Here is a 19,917-nt window from a genome sequence, read left to right on the forward strand (position 1 = left end):
TGTGGACGCTCCGCAGCCCTGCACCGCCAGGGGTGATCCCCAAGCTCACGGCTTCCCACCGTGTCCCCCTCTGCCCCGTCGGCGACTGGTGGCTCTTCTGGGGCGCTGCAGTCCCTGTCCTCCTGTCGCTGGCGGCCGACACACCAGGGGCCCCGGGAGCTCACAGCGTGAGCGGCTGCTGCTTGACTGAAAGCACCAGGGGGGGTTTCACCCTGCAAGAAGGCTGCGCTCTGTTTCCACCCCCCCCCCCCCCCACGCCGCTCCTAGCTCCCCCTCTGCAATGGCCTGGCTCCCTGGCGCCATGCACTCCCCAAGGGAGGCTGTCCTGCAAGGGGAGGTTACGCCAGACACCTGTCCCCCTTGCAGTGTGTTTGCGCAGCCCCGCGGCTTCTTGCATTGCAGCTCCCCATGCCCTGTAGGAGCAGAGCTCTGGGCCGAACTGGCTGCAGGGGCCCTGGTGAGGTTTGCATTTCTGTGCAACGCCCTTCCCCAATGGACTGCATGGACAACCCCCCTTAAGGCTGTGTGGAGTGAGTGTGTGGGGTCCTTTCTTTAACACAATGGAGGTGTCAAACACTGAAGGCACCAGCCCTACTGGCATAAATTATTCAGGTACACTTCTTGGCAACCTAAGGGCCTGGGTCTTGGGGATAGGGGTCTGTCTCACCCTTGATTCCCCCACCCACAGGAAGATGAGCAAGGGTATGTCTACACTGCCACCCTAGTTCGAACTAGGGTGGCTAATGTAGGCATTCGAAGTTGCAAATGAAGCCCGGGATTTAAATATCCCGGGCTTCATTTGCATCTTGCCGGGCGCCGCCATTTTTAAATCCCCGTTAGTGCGGACTCCGTGCCCGCGGCACAGAGTAGGTAGTTCGAATTAGGCTCTCTAATTCGAACTACCGGTACACCTCTTTCGAGAGCCTAATTCGTAGAGAGCCTAATTCGAACTACCTACTCCGTGCCGCGTGTAGTTCGAACTAGGGTGGCAGTGTAGACATACCCCAAGGGCCCTGGGTCCACACAAGCTGTGCATGCTCTGAGAGAAAGTACTGTACAGGCCCTCACACTCCATGGTACACCACTGCCCAACATCTTACAGCAGCTGTTAATTTGTCTCCAAAGCAAAACCAGCCTGTTATTTGCTTCGCTAGCTCTCTCCTTTCCGGCTCCTTTTCTGCCTATCTGTTGGGCCAGAGCTGGAATAGCCAGGGGCTGCAGGCTGAGACTGAGGGGCACCAGCAAAGCTGGGGCGAGGGGCAAGACTGGGATATTGGGACTGTGGGTTGGGGTTGAGGGACGTCAGCAGAGCTAGTGGGGGAAGCCCAGGGCTGGGCGAGCAGGTGGCTCTGAGGCAGGGCTGTCATGGGACACGGGTACAGGTTGCGATTGAGAGGCACCGGCTGGGGTGAGATGGGGGGGAGCGCATGGCTGGGAGGGGGCGGAGGTTGGGTTGGAAGTGAGAGACATCAGCAGAGCTGCAGGGGGAAGGATGAGAGCGGAGATGAAATGCACAGAGAGCAGCTTCCTGTCTGGATTCATGGAATGCATTAAAGACCTCACCCCACCCCCCACCACACACACCAGAGACTCGGACTGGTAATGGATGGGCTAGGAAGCCCCACCTTTCCTTGATGGCATCATTGCAAGGGGGGAGGGGAAGAGTTTATTAAAGGGGTCCTTTGGCTCCAGGCTGCCCAGAGTAGCTGCAGGGCACAGGAAGACTCCATTCCCGCTGCCCATCTTAAAGGGACAGCCTTTCCAATTAGCGCTGGGCATCCATTGCCCCTGGGGCGCCCCTTGCCCCCTAGTATCGAGTCTGCTCTGGGCTGGCGGGCCCTGCCCCTGATCCCCATGCTCTCCTCCGGCATGAACTGCGTGGCCGATTTCTTCACCTATGAGACCACCAAGTCGGTGGTGGTCAAGAGCTGGACCGTTGGTGTGATCAACCGGGTTGTGCAGCTGCTCATCATCTCGTACTTCATCGGGTGAGTGCCCGCCTGGCCAGGGGCCCCTCCCTGGCACCTCCACGGCCAGTCCCACTGTCTCCTGGGCCTTGTTGCCTGGGGGGAGCGAGGGGGTGAGACCCAGAGGACCAGGAGCGTTGCTCTCCGCAGGGGTGGGATCTTTAACGAGCCCCACTTCTGGAGCAAGAAGACTGAGGGATGAGCCAACTTGCCGTTGGCACAGAATCCCTCCCAGGGCCTGTTGGGACCCCGACTCAGCCCTGCATATGGCTTGCAGAGGGACTGGGGGGCATTGTCATTCGGATGCCCAACAGCAAGGGGCTCCCTGTTGCCCCCTTCCTTGATGCTGTGTGAGTGTGGCTGTGCTGGGAGGCCTCCTCCTTCCTGCCTTTCAGGTGCAGAAACCCAGAGTGAGAGACTGGCTTTGGAGAAGCCTTTGTTGCAGGATTGTACAGACCGTACATCCGACAACATCCGTCCCCACCCCTCAGCTTCCCGGGGGAGCAGGCTAACACTGCTGCTGGATTGGGTGTCAGAGCAGGGCTGCTGTGTGTGCACTGAAGGGTGGGGGAATGGGACTGAGAGGAGGGGGTTGTCTGAGTGGGGGGGGCATTGAGCCTGCAGTGCTGTGAGGGGGGGGCAGAGGGTTGATAGACATGATAGAGCAGAGGGGGGAGGATCTGTGAGGGTGGGGCTCTTCCTCCACAGTCAATGAAGGGAATTAACCTGCATCCCTCCCACAAAAGGGATGCTGGAACACAGACAGTGTGGGGCTGCCGAACCCCCTCCTCTTCCCACACCCCCAGCGACTACCCCTTTCCCGCCTGGTGACATCCATGCAACCCTCTCTCCTTCCCTCCCCTGTCCTGGTGACCCCCTTGGCACTTTCGAAAGTGGGACTTGCACTCCTCAATCACTTAGCTGCTTTGGGCTATTTGATCCTAAAGCCCTTTGATTTCCAGTGCGATTCTGGGCCAGCTTTTCAACAGCTTGTCCCTCCTTTCCAGGCCCCAAACCCAGCGATGCAGATGTCCACAGGACCTGGCAGTTGGCCCTGAGTTCTCGTTAGCAATCGCGCAGAACCGGCAGCTGTCACGTGCTTTGGCAATTTGGCTCCCAATCATGTGCTGTTGGGGACTGCAAAAAAAATCCAACTTGGTACTCTTTTGAAAATCTGCCTCTCAGGCTTCCGAGTCATGGGACATTGGCTCCTCCTGCCCCGCGGCACTTCTGGACAATCTACCAAAGCAATGAAGGTGGGGTGGGTGTGTCACAGCTGCAAAGAAGACTCCGTGGGGTGCCGCTAGGTGGCACAAGATGTTCAGGAAGGAGAATTGTGTGTGGCGTTTACATCCCAGGTTGGCTCTGAGCCCACTCGGCTCCCTTGATATTTTAAAGGGCCGTTTTAACATTCGCTGCCGCTTTGCAGAACGAAGTGTCATTTCAGTAACTGGGGTTATGCCCCCCAAAGTGGCATCGACAACCCCAGGCACTGGAAAATGCTGAATCCACCTGCCCCCCAAATCAGGCAACAATCTTATAACATTCCTTTGCCTCTGGTTCCTGAGCCAATAGGGACATGGCATGGGTATTTTGTTATCACCTTCTTGGTAACCCACGGGGCTACTCACTTGCAATCAGTTTCTGTTGATGAACACTGATGAAGCCACATCTGGAGTATTGCATCCAGTTCTGGGGCCCCTACTACAGAAAGGATGTGGACGCATTCGAGAAAGTCCAGTGGAGGGCAACCAAAATGATTAGGGGGCTGGAACATGTGATTATGACGAGAGGCTGAGGGATTTGGGCTTATGTAGTCTACAGGAGAGAAGAGCGAGGGGGGATTTGATAGCAGCCTTCAACTACCTGAAGGGGGGTTCCAAAGAGGATGGAGAGAGGCTGTTCTTGGTGTAGAATAGTAATAGAAATGTAGCCGTGTTAGTCTGGGCTTGCTGAAACAAAAGACAGGACTATGCAGCACTTTAAAGACTAACAAGATGGTTTATTAGATGATCGTTTTTTTCATATGGTTGATGGATTTCCATTCCAAATGGCTAAATGTAGTGCCTTGCATGTAGAATAGTAATAGAGATGTAGCCATGTTAGTCTTTAAAGTACTGCATAGTCCTGTCTTTTGTTCTCAGTGGTGATAGGTGACAGAAGGAGGAGTGATGGTGTCAGGTTGCAGGGGGGTGGTCTAGGTTGGATATTAGGAAAACTATTTCACCAGGAGGGTGGTGAAGCACTGGGATGGGTTCCCTAGGGAGGGGGTGGAATCTCCATCCCTAGAGGTTTTAGGTCCCAGGTTGACAAAGCCCTGGCTGGGATGATTGAGTTGGGGTTGGTCCTGCTTTGGACAGGGGGCTGGACTTGATGACTTCCTGAGGTCTCTTCCAGCCCTAGGATTCTATGACCTCCCAGGGGTTCTGCTGGCTGTGCACCAGCGGCTGAACGGGGATGCAATCCCGCAGCAAAGCACGTGGGTACACAGGCCAGCGGGGGAGCAGTGCAGTGTGGAATGGCAGCAGGAAGGTGGTCAGGCACGGGACAGTCCTTTCAAAAAGGGAGCTGCATCCACCCGCACCAGAATTCTGGAAGAACTCAGCTGGAAAGAGCAGGCCCGTTCCCACAACGGATTGAAGACTGCAGCACGAGACAGCGGATCGTTAGAAACTGGGTGGGTGCGTGCGTGGACTCGCTGCAGTGGAGGCAGAAAGAACCCAAAGTGAAGTACAAAAGCATTCCCACTTCAAGCTTTCAGGCTGTCACTCTACCCTGTGATTTCAGGAGCTGGGGCACTAGCAACATCTGGAAAGGACTGCAATGAAATCCAAGAGTTGGGGACAATGCAACGGGACCTTCGCCGCTTCCTCTCACGTCTGAGTCCCAGGTTGCTGAGATGGGGGGTAGTTCCCCCAAACTGCCCCTCTGGGGAGCGGCTAATGTGGGTCTCTGTCCCTCTCTCCTCCCAGCTGGGTGTTTCTCCATGAGAAGGCGTACCAGGTGCGGGACACCTCTATTGAGTCCTCCGTGGTGACCAAGGTCAAGGGCTTCGGCAAATACACCAACCGAGTCATGGACACGGCAGACTACGTTACGCCCCCACAGGTAATGCGCCCCGGCGGAGGGGCAGCGCTGGGGGAGCGGTTACAAGTAGGCAGGACTGCGGCACAGTGCTCCGGGAGCTAAGGATGGCAAAAAGAGCTGGAGGGACTTGATTATGACTGCTGTTCTTCATGTTACGGTAGTGTCCAGAGCTTCCAGCTAAGATCAGGGCGTGGTCATGCTGGACACCACCCAGACACACAGACAGGCCCTGCCCCAGCTGGGATCAGGGCCCCATGGGGCCAGGCACTGCGCAGACACACACAGAGACAGGCCTGGTCCTGTGGGGTTAATAATGCTTGGTCCAGTCTTGTCTAGTTAGGTCTTTGGGGCAGGGGCGCTCTCTATTAATCTGTGCAGCGCCTGACACAGAGGGTACCCCAGTCTTGATTGACACTACAGTGATGCAATGGTCCCGGCTGTCAGCCTCTAAGCTTGACTTCAAAGAACTGTATCCCTGATACCTGCTTTATTCAATTAAACGACCTGCTGTCAGCCCATGTGTGTGCTCCCGAGTTCAGAGAACGCCCCCAGGAGACCTCTCCCAGAACCACGGCAGCCCTGGCTGCCCCTACCTCGAGAGGATGAGGACTCTAGATAAGAACAGGGAGCAATCTGTGGGTGGCATAGCAGAGGACGGGGTTGAAAGGAGAAGGCAGCAGCTTTATGAATATAGAGGGGGAGACACACAGGGACCCATGGACTGGAAACATTTTGTTCCTTGCTCTCATCACAATCATAAAGCAAAATATTTGATCAGTCCTAAGAACAGCGCAAGACATGGTACATTAAAGATACCATTTTCCTGAGTCATCAGCAGCTTTCCTGTGTCCCCTTTAGGAGCGGTGGGCACAAATACATGGGGTTCAGGATAAACAAACCAGCCTGGACATCGCATTGTAGCTATTTCTCCTTCCCCCAGCTTCAAACAGGGACGTACACATGCGGTGCTTGGCAATTCCCAGAGCAGAGTAAATTAAGAAGATGGAGGATTCAGAACTAGAACTGAGTGAAAATATCTGGAGGGAGATATCCAGTTCAATAGGAACTCAGCGTGATTTTGTTGTTGAATTGGAGGGGGGAAGGGAGGAGAGGGCAAAAACTGATCTCACCACTAGGTCATGCTCTTCCTGGAGAAACCACAAGTGGTCAGAACACGGCGCTTTCTTCCTTTAGTGGCTGCATGAGGTAAAGCCTGTAATAGCAGAGAGACAAGGTGGATGAGGTAGTATCATTTAACAAACCAACTTCTGTGGGTGGAAGAGCCAAGCTTTCAAGCGGCACAAAGGTTGTCTTTAGGTCGGTTAGCTGAGGGAGGAAGGGCTCATGTTTTTCAGTCGACAGGTCCTCTGGGAGTCAAATGAAATGCTGTTTACACTGCTCATTTCTAATCCCCTGCTTTGGGGTGGTTTTCTCCTTTGTGGCATGTTTTGAAAAAAAACGGGGCACATTTTAATTCAAAATAGCAAAGGGAAAAACAATAGAAAACATTTTTAAATGAAACATTTTTACTTTTGGGGGGTGGGGGGGTTGGAATTGTTTTTGTAATCCAAATTCACGAGTCATTTTGGATCACTGAAAAAATGCAGTTTTCAATGAAGAATCTGTCTTAAAAAATAAATTCTCCCAGCTCTATGGGCAGGGCCAAGTGCCAGGTTCGAATCAAGAGGCTTTGATTTAAGAGATTTGCTAGCTGAAAAAATTCCATTAACACTTGTTTGATGGAAATGGATTTTTCAGCTAAATGCATTTTTTTTAAAAGGTGCCAGCTTTCCTCAGAAAAATTGGATTTTGTCATTGAAAAGACCAAGCATCCAAAACTCAAAAAAAAAAAAATCATTCTTGAATGAATGCATTTCCATGCCTCGTGGGAATTGTAGTTCATTTGCTTCTTGTCCTTGTTGTTCTGTATGGGTTGGTCTCCCTGGCCAGACTACATTTCCCATGAATGGTCAGGAGTTTTCCTAACACACTCACCTTCCCTCACCAAGAGGAGAATGTTGCAATGCATCATAGGAGATGTAGTCCAACTAAGGCTTGGAGAGGAGACAGGGAGCATGCGGTGCCTGAACTACAACTCCCATGAGGACCATAGTGGCTTTCCAAATAGAAATGTTTTTATTTTTGGTTTGTTGCTAACAATTCAAAATTTCCTGTGGAAATAAAGGGCATTCCAGACCTGCTCTTTGTAGGAGAAGGAGTCCATTGACACAAGCAAAGGATCTGGCCCAGAGAGTGTGGATCAGGGCCATGAATCCTTCCTGATAGGATCACGGTTGAGTCCTGGCAGGCTGGTGAGGTTGCCAGTCACAGAGAAGGTCGCTACCATTCAGTCACCCTCATTTGAGTGAGCCCCAGGGAGCTGCAGCAAGGGGCTCTGGCTTCATGCTGAGAGGCAGGGTCCTGCGGGGGCTGCCCAAGCCCCTCCTCAGTGTCCCTACGCCCCAGCCTCACCTACTAACCTGCTGCAACTCTCTCATACTAGGGCTTTATTTCGAAATAACCCCCCTTAGGTCGAATTAATAAGCGGAGCGTCCACACTGCCACGCCCATTAGTTCGAAATAACGGGCCGCTTATTTCAAAATCTGCACTCCTGCTTTCCTGGAGGAATAATGCTAATTTTGAAATGGTTGTTTCGAAATGGCATTAGTGCGCGCGCTCTGGTGCGGCTATTTCGAAAAAACTACTCCCCAGAGTAATTCAAAGGAATTATTCCCCAGTGCTTCCGGGGCTCTAAGTCGACGTAGTGTGTCCACATTAACAGAGCCTGCCCTGGACTAATTTTGAGACTCCCCCGTAGTGGGGACACGCTATTTCGATTTTGCTATTTTGAGGGATATTCAATTGATGTTAGTTATTTCGAAATAGTTTCCTAGTGTAGATGTGCTCTGAGAAAGGCAGCCGTGGGCATGCAGGAGGCACTTGTTTCTTGACTTCACACCTGGTGTGAAGGGCGACCCCTGCAGGATGCATAGCGAAGACAGCCTCCACTTGGGATGACTGGCTGCTGGGCTGATTTGGAAGGCGAACTGACCTCCGGCTGTCACTGCCCCACCTTGTGCTTCCATTTTCAAAGGCATCAGGGCCTTTTTAGAAATGGGGGGGGGGGGGGGGGGCCAACTCCAGAATACTCCTTTCCCTCCCTGCAGCAGAAATCCAGCCGCCTTCTCTTCTGGCGCCACAGCAGCCCCTGGTGGGCAAAAGGTGTAACTGCAGCGCATCCCAGAGAGAGTCTACCGTAAAATCTCGAGTATAATGCGCACCTATGTATAATACGCACCTGCCTTTTAAACGTCAGAATTCTTGAACTAAACTCTTATCGATAATGCGCACCCCCATTATACTCGCAATTTTATGGTCTATATAGGAAGGAAGGGGCTTGCACCTGCCGCTGCGCCCCTGGGCACAGCCTGAAGGAGCACCGGGCAGACAGCGAGCTAAGACCACTGCAGCTTGGAGGTGCAGCCAGCTCCTCGCCTTGTCCGGGAGCCTGGCGGGGCTGCGGCCCCCACACCGCGCTGCCGCGGGAAAGTTTCTGTGCAGAGGGGAGGGGGAGTTTGTTGTCCCACAACACGCGCGTTTCTTTTGTTAAAAGAGGGAGGGGCATGCCCCCCGCCCCCGCCACCACCCCAGCTCAGTGCCGACAAGGGTGGAAGTGAATAAAGCGGGAGGGAGCTCAGTGTGTCATTTTGCAGTGCAGCATTCTGCCTGGGGCTGGGCGGACTCAAAAGGCGCTCACGGCACCGTCGCTCAAATTATCCCTGCGCTGAGGTCGACCCTACATTGCTGATTGCCCCGCTGCTGGGCAACTGGAGTCAGTGAAAGGGCATGCGTGCTTGAGATCCCTGGTTCAATCCCTGCTCACGTCCTGCGGTTAATTGTTTGTGGCATGCAGGCAGAGCTGTTAGATTAAAATATCCTGGCTGGCAGGCAATGGGGTTTTTATTTCTGAGCATTCAGACTCTTAACACACTAGTTCTGAAGGCAGAGAGAGCCAAAGCAGGCTGCTCCCTGGCACAGCTCCCCCTTACTCGAAGCTGGCTCTCTGCAAACTGATGCCAATCGCATGCCAGGCCGGGAAATCCTCAGAGAATTTGAAGGGATCACTCCCCATGTATGCCCCAGCTTCTGACTGTTTCACTCATTCTGTCTCTTCTCCGTGCCTTTCACCCCCTGCCTCCCCATCCCCATGCGCGTCTGGCCCGGTCCCACCTCTGCAGGGGACGTCCGTCTTCGTGATCATCACCAAGCAGATTGTCACGGAGAACCAAGTCCAAGGCTTTTGTCCTGAGGTAAGCAGGTGAGGAGCGAGGGGGAATGGTAGGAGGGCCTGGGACCGGGCAGGGGGCTTGGTCTCCCCCAGCGGAAAGTGAAGCAATTCTCCAAAGAGATTCCCTGGCAGCACCTGCTGGTGGGTATCCGGGGTCCCCCTTCCCTAATCAGAGCAGGGGCAGGGCAGAAGGAGAGCTCTATGTGCCTCCCTGTGCATCCCCAGGGCTCATTCCCTCCGCCTGGCTCCCCCTTGCTCTCCTTTTCCAGAGCGAAGCCAAGTACAGCTGTGTGTCTGACAGCGACTGCCAGAGGCCTGTCCCTACCACCGGAGGTGGTAAGTGCCCACCGGGAGGTCCCCCATCCAGCGGGAGGGGTGGGATGGGGCCTAGCATGTGGGGACGGGGGGGGGGGAGGGCTCGGTGAGGGGAGGAGAGTGGAAGACACAGGGATGGATGGATGGATGGATGGATGGATGGATGGATGGATGGATGGGAGGGTTGGTGTATTGATGTGTGGCAGTGGCTGAACCTGCCTCGTCCAGATGTAAAAGCAGGAGCTCCCGGGGCACCACCTAAAGGCCTGGCCGGCTAGCTGGGAGGAGGTTGCTGCTCTCACCTCTGCAGGATCTGGGCTCTGAGGGGGAGGCAGCAGGAAGCGTGTGGGGCACAGGAGCAGAGTGGAGGGGCGGGGATTAGAGTGGGGCTTTTGGTGCTACTAAATGGGGGGAGGCGCTTCCATCCGCAGGGATCCTGACGGGCCGGTGTGTGAACTACAGCAGGAGCCTGCGGACCTGTGAGATCCAGGGCTGGTGCCCAGCCGAGGTGGACACTGTCCAGGCGTAAGCTGGGCTCTCCAGGGCAGACCCCTTTGGGGAGGTGTGGGGAGCCTCTCACATCCTCAGCGCTCAGCATGGGGGGCAGGGAGGGCTCTGCTGCATACGCTCTGCCCTGCAGGGACATGGACATGGGGGGGCACTTTGGTTATTCTGTGCTGCCCAGGGCCCACATAGGGGACAAGCCAGGATGTACTGTGCTGTGGCTCTGCTCTGCCCCACACGGCCCATAATGGGTAGACTGGGGCCATGGTCGTTGGCTACTCTGCCCCCTAGGACCCATAGGGGGCGGGTTGGGGCTGTGGCCAGTGGCATTGCGCTGTAGCTGTGCTCTGCCCCACAGGGCCCATAGGGGGCGGATTGGGGCTGTGGCCAGTGGCACTGCGCTGTGGCTGTGCTCTGCCCCACAGGGCCCATAGGGGGCGGTCTGGGGCTGTAGCCAGTGGCACTGCGCTGTGGCTGTGCTCTGCCCCACAGGGCCCATAGGGGGCGGTCTGAGGCTGTGGCCAGTGGCACTGCGCTGTGGCTGTGCTCTGCCCCACAGGGCCCATAGGGGGTGGTCTGGGGCTGTAGCCAGTGGCACTGCGCTGTGGCTGTGCTCTGCCCCACAGGGCCCATAGGGGGCGGTCTGGGGCTGTGGCCAGTGGCACTGCGCTGTGGCTGTGCTCTGCCCCACAGGGCCCATAGGGGGCGGTCTGGGGCTGTGGCCAGTGGCACTGCGCTGTGGCTGTGCTCTGCCCCACAGGGCCCATAGGGGTGTTTGTCTCCTTAGTCACCCTGCGCTCGCCTAGTGCCATCTGCTGTCCCTGCGCCCAGGCCATGCAGCCTGTCTGAATTATTCTCAGTCCCAGCAGCTCCTGGCGCTCCCCGGTGGTGCAAGGCCCTGCACTGACACCCTGCAGCCAAAGGGCCGGAAACCCCAGCAGCAGATAAATAGCCAGGAGCGGAGGGGGGGATGCAGCCACCCAGGCAGGCCCCAGTCCCCTGCCTGAGTCCCATGCGGGTGCTTCCCCCCATAGGCCCATCATGCTGGAGGCAGAGAATTTCACCCTCTTCATTAAGAACAGCATCCGCTTCCCGCTCTTCGACTTCGAGAAGTGAGTTTTGGGGCGTGGGCCCCGCACACTGGGCAGACCGCACTGCACAATGGCTGCTCCCCCAGGCCCATGGGGGCGGATTGGCCAGGTGGATCTGCCCAATGGCTGTTCTCTGCTTCCGGTGGCCCTAGAGGGTGGAGCGGGGACATGGCCAGGTGGGTGGGGGTTGCGGCCAGGATTCAGGTTGGGGTGAGAAGCTATGGAAGGGGGTTAGGGTTGGGAGTAGCTTCTGGGTTTACGGATAGGGCTGGGGTTCGCCGTGGCTTTCCCCACGGGACCCCTGTGCGTTTCCCTCCCTCCTAGAGGTAACCTGCTGCCCAACCTGACGGCCCAGGACATCCGGACGTGCCGCTTCCACCCAGTCACCCAGCCCTTCTGCCCCATCCTGCGTCTGGGTGACATCGTCCACTTCGCCGGCCAGGACTTCGCCAAGCTGGCTTCCACAGTGAGCATCGCCTCCCCCACGCAGCCAGACCGGGGAGAGTGACCCATGGGAGCCAGGCCCATCTCTGGGGGTCTGTGGGGACACCCTTCGACACATCCGGAAACAGGAAGGCAGGGGATTCCGGGGCCTTGGTCAGTCCCTTAGAATGGGGGAAGGGGTCCATCCAGGGACAGGCGTAGTGGCCCCTCTGTTCTGCCGCCTAATGCCCCATCTCTCTGCACAGGGGGGAATTCTGGGGATTAAGATCGGGTGGGTGTGCGACCTGGATCGCTCATGGGACCAGTGCGTGCCGAGCTACGCCTTCACCCGCCTCGACAGCGTCTCCGAGAAGAACAGCGTCTCTCCTGGCTACAACTTCAGGCAAGAGCAGCATGTGCGCGCGCGCGCACACACACACACACACACACACACACACACACACACACACACACACACACAGGAAAAGCTGCGAGACACCCCTACCCCAGGGCTAACTCACTTCTGGGTCACGCTCTGGAGCGCATTCCTCCTCTAGCATGGTCATGCAGACCCTTCCAGCTACGCACTGACACAGCACGCACCCCTGACTAGACACACACTGCCCTCCCCAGGCACACTGACACACCAGATACACTGACGACACACCAGATACACACCGCCTTCCATGTACACACTGACGACACCAGATACACTCGCTGCACACATAATACACACTGTCTTCCATGTACACACTGACACAGCAGCTACACACACAGCACACACTGCCTTCCATGTACACACTGACACACCAGATACACTCGCTGCACACATAACACACTGCCTTCCACCTACACACTGACACACCAGATACACCCAGCTACACACACAACGCACACTGCCTTCCACATACACACTAACACAACAGATACTCCCACTTATACACACACTACTGTTCAGCAACACACCGAATATGCTCAATTACACATTACTCTCTAGCAGCACCTGGCACAGTATTACCAGTGTGTCTTCTAAGTTACTCCCCTACACCTACATGCTCACACAATTACTCACACCTCGCCTGCTGCACACACACCTCCCTTCATTCCAGACTCTTCCTTTCACGCACAGCGTGCTACACCCCACTCATGCACAGCCACCCCTCAGTGTGCACACCCAGCGGGCGGCAAGTCACAGCCTCTCTCCCTGTCCTCCAGGTATGCCAGGTACTACAGGCGGGAGAACGGCACTGAGTACCGGACCCTGATGAAGGCTTTTGGCATCCGTTTCGACGTGCTGGTCTACGGGAACGTACGTGCGGCCAGGCAGCCAGCAGGGTGGGGGAGCCAGCGCTGAAGCCTGAGGATGGGAAGGGAAGGGCCGTGGGGTGCAGGAGGAGTTGGCCGGCTGCGGTAATGCAAGGAGATGCGGTACCCCCTGGTGGCCATCTTTAATAAAGGAGGACAGGAGCCCCCAAGACTCAGGTGGCCAGGAGATGGGAGGTTCCTGCACTAGGAAGGCAGGATAAGGGACCCACCAAAAGCAAGGGGAGGGGGGAAGTGCAGAGCAGGTTACAACGGCCCTGTACAGCCCCACATGGTGTCCTAGGAGCAAACCTCCAACCTCCCAACTGCTAACTCCACTCTCTGTCCCCTCAGGCTGGGAAATTCAACATCATCCCAACCCTGATCAACACGGTGGCAGCCTTCACCTCCGTTGGGGTGGTGAGTGCAACTGTGTCTCCTGCTCCCCCGGGGCCAGGGTCAGCCAGCTCTGGGCTGCGGGGAAGAGGGAGGCCCTGGATAGAGCAAAGAATTGCCCATCTGGGCAGGCCTTCTGGCTGCTTCGCGAGGAGCCCTGATCCAAGGTCAAATCCAGGCTCGCTGGGGACTGCAGGGCCAAAGAGAATCCAAGGCACGGGGCGAGATCCCCGCGGTGGCACAGAGGGAATCCAGGATGGCGCCATGGCGATGGCACAGGAGGTGGTCCAGTCTCCACCCGGCAGCTGCGCTCCGTGGAGGCCTGTGTCCCCGCTAGTGGAGGCCGGACTCCCAAGAGAGGTTGCAGATGCCCCAGCACCCTGGACTCTGAATCTGCGAGCTTAGGCACCTACCCTCGGCCATGCTCTGACGGCAAAGGGCCGGGCTGGCTCATCAGGGTTTGCCTCCAACTCCTGCTCCCAGAGGCCTGCAGGTCCTGCCCTGCAGCCTTTGGCCCCTGTCAGGCCCAGGTGCCTGGGGACAGCCCCCCACCCAGAAGGGAAGGCCCTGCCCTCTGCTGAGCCTGCCTCCCCTCTGCAGGGCACTGTGCTGTGCGACATCATCCTCCTCAACTTCCTCAAGGGCGCAGAGCAGTACAAGGCGAAGAAGTTCGAAGAGGTGAGTCCCAGACTGGAGCCGCCCCAGGGGCTGCAGAGACTGGCGCAGCCAGCAGGGGGCGCTGCCGGGAGTGGGGTGGGAGCACCGGCTGTGGGGGGTGCTCTCAGTTACTCCAGTTCCAGCCTCTGCCTGCGGGGGGGAGAGGGGCAGTCCGTGGGCCGGATCAAAGTGCATCTGGCTGCCTTCTATTTATATCCTACTGCCTGTGCCACCGAATTTCCAGGCAGTGGCTCCGACAGCAGGATCCTGTTTAAAAGGCTCCCGCTCACAGCGCTACCGTAGCAGGGACCAGAGTCGCCAGCCCTCTCACGAGCGGTAGCAACCCAGGCAGCGCGGCCACAGTGCGGCCGGGAGCCACGAGCCCTTTGCAGGGATTTTAATTCCACGCCTCTGACCCCAGACAACCGGCTCTGTGCCCCCCCTGCAGGTGACGGACCTGACCCTGCGCCACAGCCCTGTGTACAGGAGCAGCCAGGGGCTGGGAGGCCGGAACGCCGAGAAACAATCCACCGACTCCGGGGCCTACTCCATCGGCCTCTAGCGCCCCGGCTCCGGGCAAGGGCCTCTTTTGTACTGTCCCCTCCTGGGAGCCTCTGCGTCTCCCACCCAGAGTCTCCCTCAGCGCAGAAATCTCTCCTCCCGCATGTCCTCCTGGGCGCACTGCCGCCTCCCTCCGGAAGCGTGTGCCCGTCCCTCCCCACCGTGCCTGGGCAGGGCCAGGAGCAGGCATGGAGGGCGGGGGCCAAGGGGCTGCTGCTGGTACCGGCACTGCTCATTTACCAGTAAGCCGGGCGCTGACCAAGAAATGGGCAGCCTGGGAGAGTGGGGGGGAGGATGCCTCAGGAGGGGGCGCTCTCTCTGGGTTTGGCTAGATGCTGACAGGGGGAGGGGTGTCTTGGGGACCAAGGGGGATTGGTTGCTTTGTCCTGGCCGGCGCGATCCTGCTAGGTCAGGGGGTGCTGAGAAGGCACTCTCCACATGGGGAGAGAAGGGGAGGGGTGGTCGTGGGGAGGGAAGGGTGCTCTCCCCACCTTCACCCCATTTCCATCCTGGCCGGTCCCCAGATTCCGCGGGGGGGGGGGATGTGGGCCTAGGTACATGCTATTCCCCACCTCCAGCGCTGACCCCGTTCTTCCAGGCCAAGGCTTTTTAATCAATAAAATTCACTTTCTCGTCAGTGTCCCTGTGGGCTGTGCTGAGGCCGGGGGGCAGATCTGGGCTCTCCCCCGGGCCTGCTGGGGAGAGGCCGGACACAGGAGTAGCATGGACACATAGGCGGTGCTTCCTGGCCTGTGTGGCTGGCGGAGCCGTCATACCACAGCCTGGGGCAAACGGGGGCTCCCCTTGGGGGAACTCAGCTTGCGAGCCGTCAGCTGCAGCAGAAGTTGGACCGGTGCCCGTGCAGCCCCCAGCTGTGTGAGCTAGTCGGGGCAGCCACACCTGGGTCCCTCCTTGGTCCAGCCAGGCTGCCACCCGCAGAATTCGGGCTCCCCAGCCACCGCCCTTCGCACCGTCATTCCCTCACCAGGCTGCACCCTGCGCCCCAGAGCGGGGGAGTCGTCCCCCAGCAGGGAACGTGCCCCCCACCTTCCCCTTTCCCCTGTGCCCTCGCCGAGCTGGGGACCTCCCCCCATGGACAGCGCCCCACTGGTCAGTGGGGAGGCCCCTGCCTGGCGCAGGGCAGCAGGGCGCAGACTCAGTGCCCGCAGGAGGAGTGCGTGTCAGAGGCGCGTTGGCAGAGCAGGGGTGGGGGCGCCCAGGGCTGGGCTTGCAGGGGCTGCGAGGTGGGACAGGGGCCAGTGGGCCGGGCACGAAGCTCCAGTGGGCATGGAAGAGGCAGGGCCCTGGGCGGAAGGGGGTTCGGGACGAGCCTCCCTGTCTTCTCCCAGCCACACCCCATCACCTGGGCTGACTGACATTCTGCGCCAGGCAGCCCCAGCGCCAGCGCCAGAGCCAGAGGGAGGCTGCGCAGAAACGGGGAGAGGGGGGAGCCAGGCCGCTGGCTGGGTAGAGGCTCAGCCCTGGCCTTGGAAGGAGCCACACGGGGCCGGGGTGAGGGAAGCGGTTTTATTGTGGGGAGTCCCAGGCCAGGCCTGAGCGCAGGGGGTGGGGCTGCCCCCAGGGAGCTGGGGCAGGGCTGGGACCTGCGGCACAGGGCGAGCCGGGTGCAGGGAGCAGGGGCACCCCCGGCAGGACGGAGCAGGGCGGCCCAGGCCGGCACAGCAGGGAGGGCAGCAGGACCCCGGGGGGAAGAAACCCCTCAGGGAAAGCGTGAAGGGATCTCGCAGATAAAGGGCAGACGAGTCTCACAGCTGATGCTTCTCCAGTGACCCCCTGGCAGAGAGAGCAGGTTAGTGCCCGCCGGCCGGCACCTGGCACCCCCAGCCCAGTTCCTTCCCCAGGGCCCCCCCCAGCCCAGTTCCTCCTCCAGGGCCCCCCCAGCCCAGTTCCTTCCACAGGACCCCCCCTCCCCCAGCCCCAGTTCCTCCCTCAGGGCCCCACCCAGCCCAGTTCCTTTTCCCAACCCCAGGAACTGCCTAGACCCAGTTCCTCCCCCAGGGCCCTCCCCAATCCCAGTCCCCCCCCACACACACAAAATTTCCTTCACCCCAGTGGCCCCTCACCAGCACTGCAGAGGGCGACACACGTTGTCCCACGGCGGCTGGGGTTCCCGCTGGCCCAGTTGTCGTAGTTCCAGGAGCTTCCGTCCACCCACCTTCTACTGGGGCGTCCGCCCTGCACGGGGAGGGGCTGGCGTAGGATCCACAGGGCACCCCAGGCCCTTTCCCAAGCAGCCCAGGACACTGCGGAGCCAGGGCTAGAGCCAGGGGCTGTGGCTCAAGGGGGGGGGGCAGGACCGACCAGCCCCAGGCACCTCGTGGACAGCCAAGCTCATTGGGCCCCTGAGCATGGGGGGGAGGTCAGGGACCAAACCCTGAACTGCCAGAGCCCCCAGCGCTGCCCCCCAGGGGCTGCCCGGAGCAGGGACCCGGCTGTGGGCTCGGAGGAGCTGTGGGGGATGGGTCATTTCCTATCCCCAGGGCATTTGGGGGCCTCTGGGGCAGACCCAGGTGGGCAGCAGGGCCTTACCGAGGAGGAGCTGATACCCCCGACCCACACCTGGCCCCGCTTGGACATTTGGAACAGCTTCCTGTTGATCTCTTCGGTGTGGATGGAGGCCAGGCAGCCACCGCGCTTTGTGCACGTTTTCTGTGGGGAGAGAGTGTGGGGGGTACCCAGTGACTGGCCCTCAGCCGCTGTCCCATGCAGCAGCTCCCACCCTTAGCCTCCAGCACCACACGCCAGCCACTGTCCCCCATTCTCCTGCGCCACACATCAGCTCCCACCCACAGCATCCAGCCCCACGTGCCAGCCCCTTTCTCCCATTCTCCAGCCCCAAGCACGACCTCCCACCCCCCGGCCTCCAGCCCCACGCGCCAGCCCCTGTCCCCCGCTTCTCCTGCCCCATGCACCAGCTCCCACCCACAGCCTCCAGCCCCACATGCCAGCCCCCGCCCTTACACACCGTGAGCCAGCCCCTGGCACTATCCACACCCCCTGCACACAGCACTGCAGCCATGTGCCCTGGGCCAGCCACTGTCCCCAACCCCCTTTTCCATCCTCTGCCCTCTGCTCACCTTGGCCTCTTCAAACGTCTGGGGCTTGTTCTCCAGCTCGTAACGGGGGGGCTTTGCGCCTCTCACCTCGAAGCCCCGTTCTTCCCCCTGGCACGGCATCGACCCCACGGGCTCCTCCTCCAGAACGGAGCTGCCCTGCTCGTCCGATCTCTCCAGCTCCAGGGCCCTCTGGGCTGGGGGCAGAGAGAGGCCAATGGGCCCTTCCAGCCCCATGGGGCACCCCACATGCCCAACGGCCCCCTAGTGGCTGCGGGGACCAGCGGGTAAAACATCAGGTGCTGGGCCGCGTGCGCTGGGGCTGAGACAGACTTGGCTGGGGCCAGTGGGGGATGGGGACCCAGGTGCCAGGACAGAGCCAGGTTTGAGGTCAGGGGGCCCCAGGGACCAGCAGGGCTCAGGGAGACGTCTGGGGATGTACGGCCCATGCTCGGTCCATGGGGCCCATGCAGTAGCCTCCTCCAGGGGGTCCCCACTGGGGACAGTGGCCTATGGGTCAGGCTCCCCCCAAGGGCCGGGGGAGGGGCTCCACTTACAGAGAGGGCTCCCGGCCACGGCTCCCAGCAGGACGAGCACCAGAAACAGCCTCATCTCGGGCAGACCTGGGGGGAGACACCATGAGACAGACAACTCGACAGCTCCCCACGGACAGCCCCTCACTGCCCAGTGCCGGCCCCATGGAGTGCACACTGACCCCCAGCCTGGGCCCCCGTCCATCTCCCATGGAGCCCACACTGACCCCCCCAGCCTGAGCCCCCATCCAGCCCCTATGGAACCCACACTGACCCCCAGCCTGGGTCTCCCATCATCTCCCACAGAGCCCACACTGACCCCCAGCCTGGGCCCCCCATCATCTCCCACAGAGCCCACACTGACCCCCAGCCTGGGCCACCCTTCATCCCCCATGGAGCCCACACTGACCCCCAGCCTGGGCCCCCCTCCATCACCCATGGAGCCCACACTGACCCCTAGTCTGTGCCCCCACCACCCACCTCACCGAGACCAAACGGGAAAACCCCCCACCCCACCCTCCGCACCTCTCAGCTTTGACTTCCCCTCCAGCCGTCCCAAACCCTTAAACCGAGCTGGGGCAGGAAGCTGGGAGGGTGGGGAAAGAGCTGCTATCAGCTCCCAGACCCCACCCCCTATGGCTCACAGCACCCCCACCCTCAGCCTGGGCTCTGACCCATTGGCTGCTTCATGTTGCCCCCTAGTGGCCATAAAGGGGCACCTGACTCCCCATAGACCAGGGCTGGGAACCTTTTAGGGGCTGGGGGCCGCTGACCCCTCCCCTCACTGATGTGGCCCCCAGCTAAGGAGAAAGACACTCCCCGCGCTCCCCTCCCACACCAGAGCCTAGCGGGGCCCATCGCCCCCCTCTCCCCCGAAGTTACGGCCGATTGACACCAGCCGGGAAACTCCCCACTCGGGGGGCACCTTGGTCAGTGGGGCAGGCCCCTGCCTGGTGCTGGGCAGCAGGACACTGTGAGTCTGGCCTGGGGAGCTGTCAATCACTTGGCCCTGCTCACCCCTCTCTTCCCTCATCCCAGCCCCACTCTCAGGCTGCAGGTTCCCTGCAGATAAGCATCTCCCCGCCGGCCGGGCCGCTTTCACAAGGGGATTGACACAGTAACGGCCGCACTGGGACCCGATAACCTGGGGCTGTTACACCGCAGGGCCTGGCCACAGGGAACGGGGCAGCCCCCAGCGGGGCTAGTGCCAGCTCCCCCTGAGTTCCAGGGTCACGGTCCTCTCCCCTCCCCTGCTGGGTACTCCCTGGGGGGTGCCCCTCTGAGCCAGAGACACCCCCCCCCCCACTGCCAGGGGCCTGTGCACTGTGGGGCTGGAGCGGGGCCCTGCCCTGCCTGCTGGGACCCAGGAGCCTGGAGGTGGGGGCCTGGCCAGAGCTGAGCCCTGGGGCTTCAATGGGCCTCTCGAAGTTCCCAGAGGGCCCCCACAACTGGCACTGACGCTCCCTGCAACTGCCCCCATGAGAATGTGGGGGGCCCTGTCTGCTCCTGCATCACGCTGGGCACCAGCCCTGCCCAGGGGTTCCCACCCCCCACCCCTGCGGAGCAGAGCGCAGCCTCTGCACAGAGACCCCAGCCCAGCATGGAAGACTCCCAGGGTAAGTCTACACTACAGAGTTAATTCGAACTAACAGCCGTTAGTTTGAATTAACTTTGATAGGCGCTACACAGGCAAACCGCTAGTTTGAACTTAATTCAAA

General features: G+C 59.5%; 2 protein-coding genes across 2 annotated transcripts; one reads left to right on the forward strand and one right to left on the reverse strand.

Moving 5' to 3' along the window:
• Positions 1 to 1,627: 1,627 nt before the first annotated feature.
• P2RX3 (purinergic receptor P2X 3) lies at positions 1,628 to 15,465 on the forward strand. Its single transcript, XM_075928587.2, has 12 exons — positions 1,628 to 1,988; positions 4,940 to 5,075; positions 9,294 to 9,365; positions 9,613 to 9,679; positions 10,090 to 10,183; positions 11,197 to 11,274; positions 11,578 to 11,719; positions 11,943 to 12,079; positions 12,892 to 12,985; positions 13,333 to 13,398; positions 13,975 to 14,052; positions 14,480 to 15,465. Exons 1-12 carry the CDS (start codon positions 1,855 to 1,857, stop codon positions 14,591 to 14,593), a joined length of 1,212 nt encoding a protein of 403 aa, XP_075784702.2. The 5' UTR covers positions 1,628 to 1,854; the 3' UTR covers positions 14,594 to 15,465.
• A 574-nt stretch (positions 15,466 to 16,039) lies between these two features.
• LOC102450545 (bone marrow proteoglycan) lies at positions 16,040 to 18,286 on the reverse strand. Its single transcript, XM_075926073.2, has 5 exons — positions 18,224 to 18,286; positions 17,691 to 17,863; positions 17,143 to 17,262; positions 16,677 to 16,788; positions 16,040 to 16,386 (listed from the first exon to the last, which is right to left on the reverse strand). Exons 1-5 carry the CDS (start codon positions 18,276 to 18,278, stop codon positions 16,313 to 16,315), a joined length of 534 nt encoding a protein of 177 aa, XP_075782188.1. The 5' UTR covers positions 18,279 to 18,286; the 3' UTR covers positions 16,040 to 16,312.
• Positions 18,287 to 19,917: the final 1,631 nt, after the last annotated feature.

Source organism: Pelodiscus sinensis, chromosome 5 (assembly GCF_052426305.1).
Source record: "Pelodiscus sinensis isolate ZL-2025 chromosome 5, ASM5242630v1, whole genome shotgun sequence".
NCBI lineage: Eukaryota > Metazoa > Chordata > Testudines > Trionychidae > Pelodiscus > Pelodiscus sinensis.

Bases quoted from the DNA above. Each gene is read 5' to 3' on its own strand.
- LOC102450545 (XM_075926073.2), bottom strand. From the start codon at position 18,278: ATGAGGCTGTTTCTGGTGCTCGTCCTGCTGGGAGCCGTGGCCGGGAGC. The intron at 17,864-18,223 runs GTAAGTGGAGCC...CTCTGCCCCCAG, and splicing joins CGTGGCCGGGAGCCCTCTCT to CCCAGAGGGCCCTGGAGCTG. The intron at 16,789-17,142 runs GTAAGGCCCTGC...CTCCCCGTGCAG, and splicing joins GGGGTATCAGCTCCTCCTCG to GGCGGACGCCCCAGTAGAAG.
- P2RX3 (XM_075928587.2), top strand. From the start codon at position 1,855: ATGCTCTCCTCCGGCATGAACTGCGTGGCCGATTTCTTCACCTATGAG. The intron at 1,989-4,939 runs GTGAGTGCCCGC...CTCTCCTCCCAG, and splicing joins ATCATCTCGTACTTCATCGG to CTGGGTGTTTCTCCATGAGA. The intron at 11,720-11,942 runs GTGAGCATCGCC...CTCTCTGCACAG, and splicing joins TCGCCAAGCTGGCTTCCACA to GGGGGAATTCTGGGGATTAA.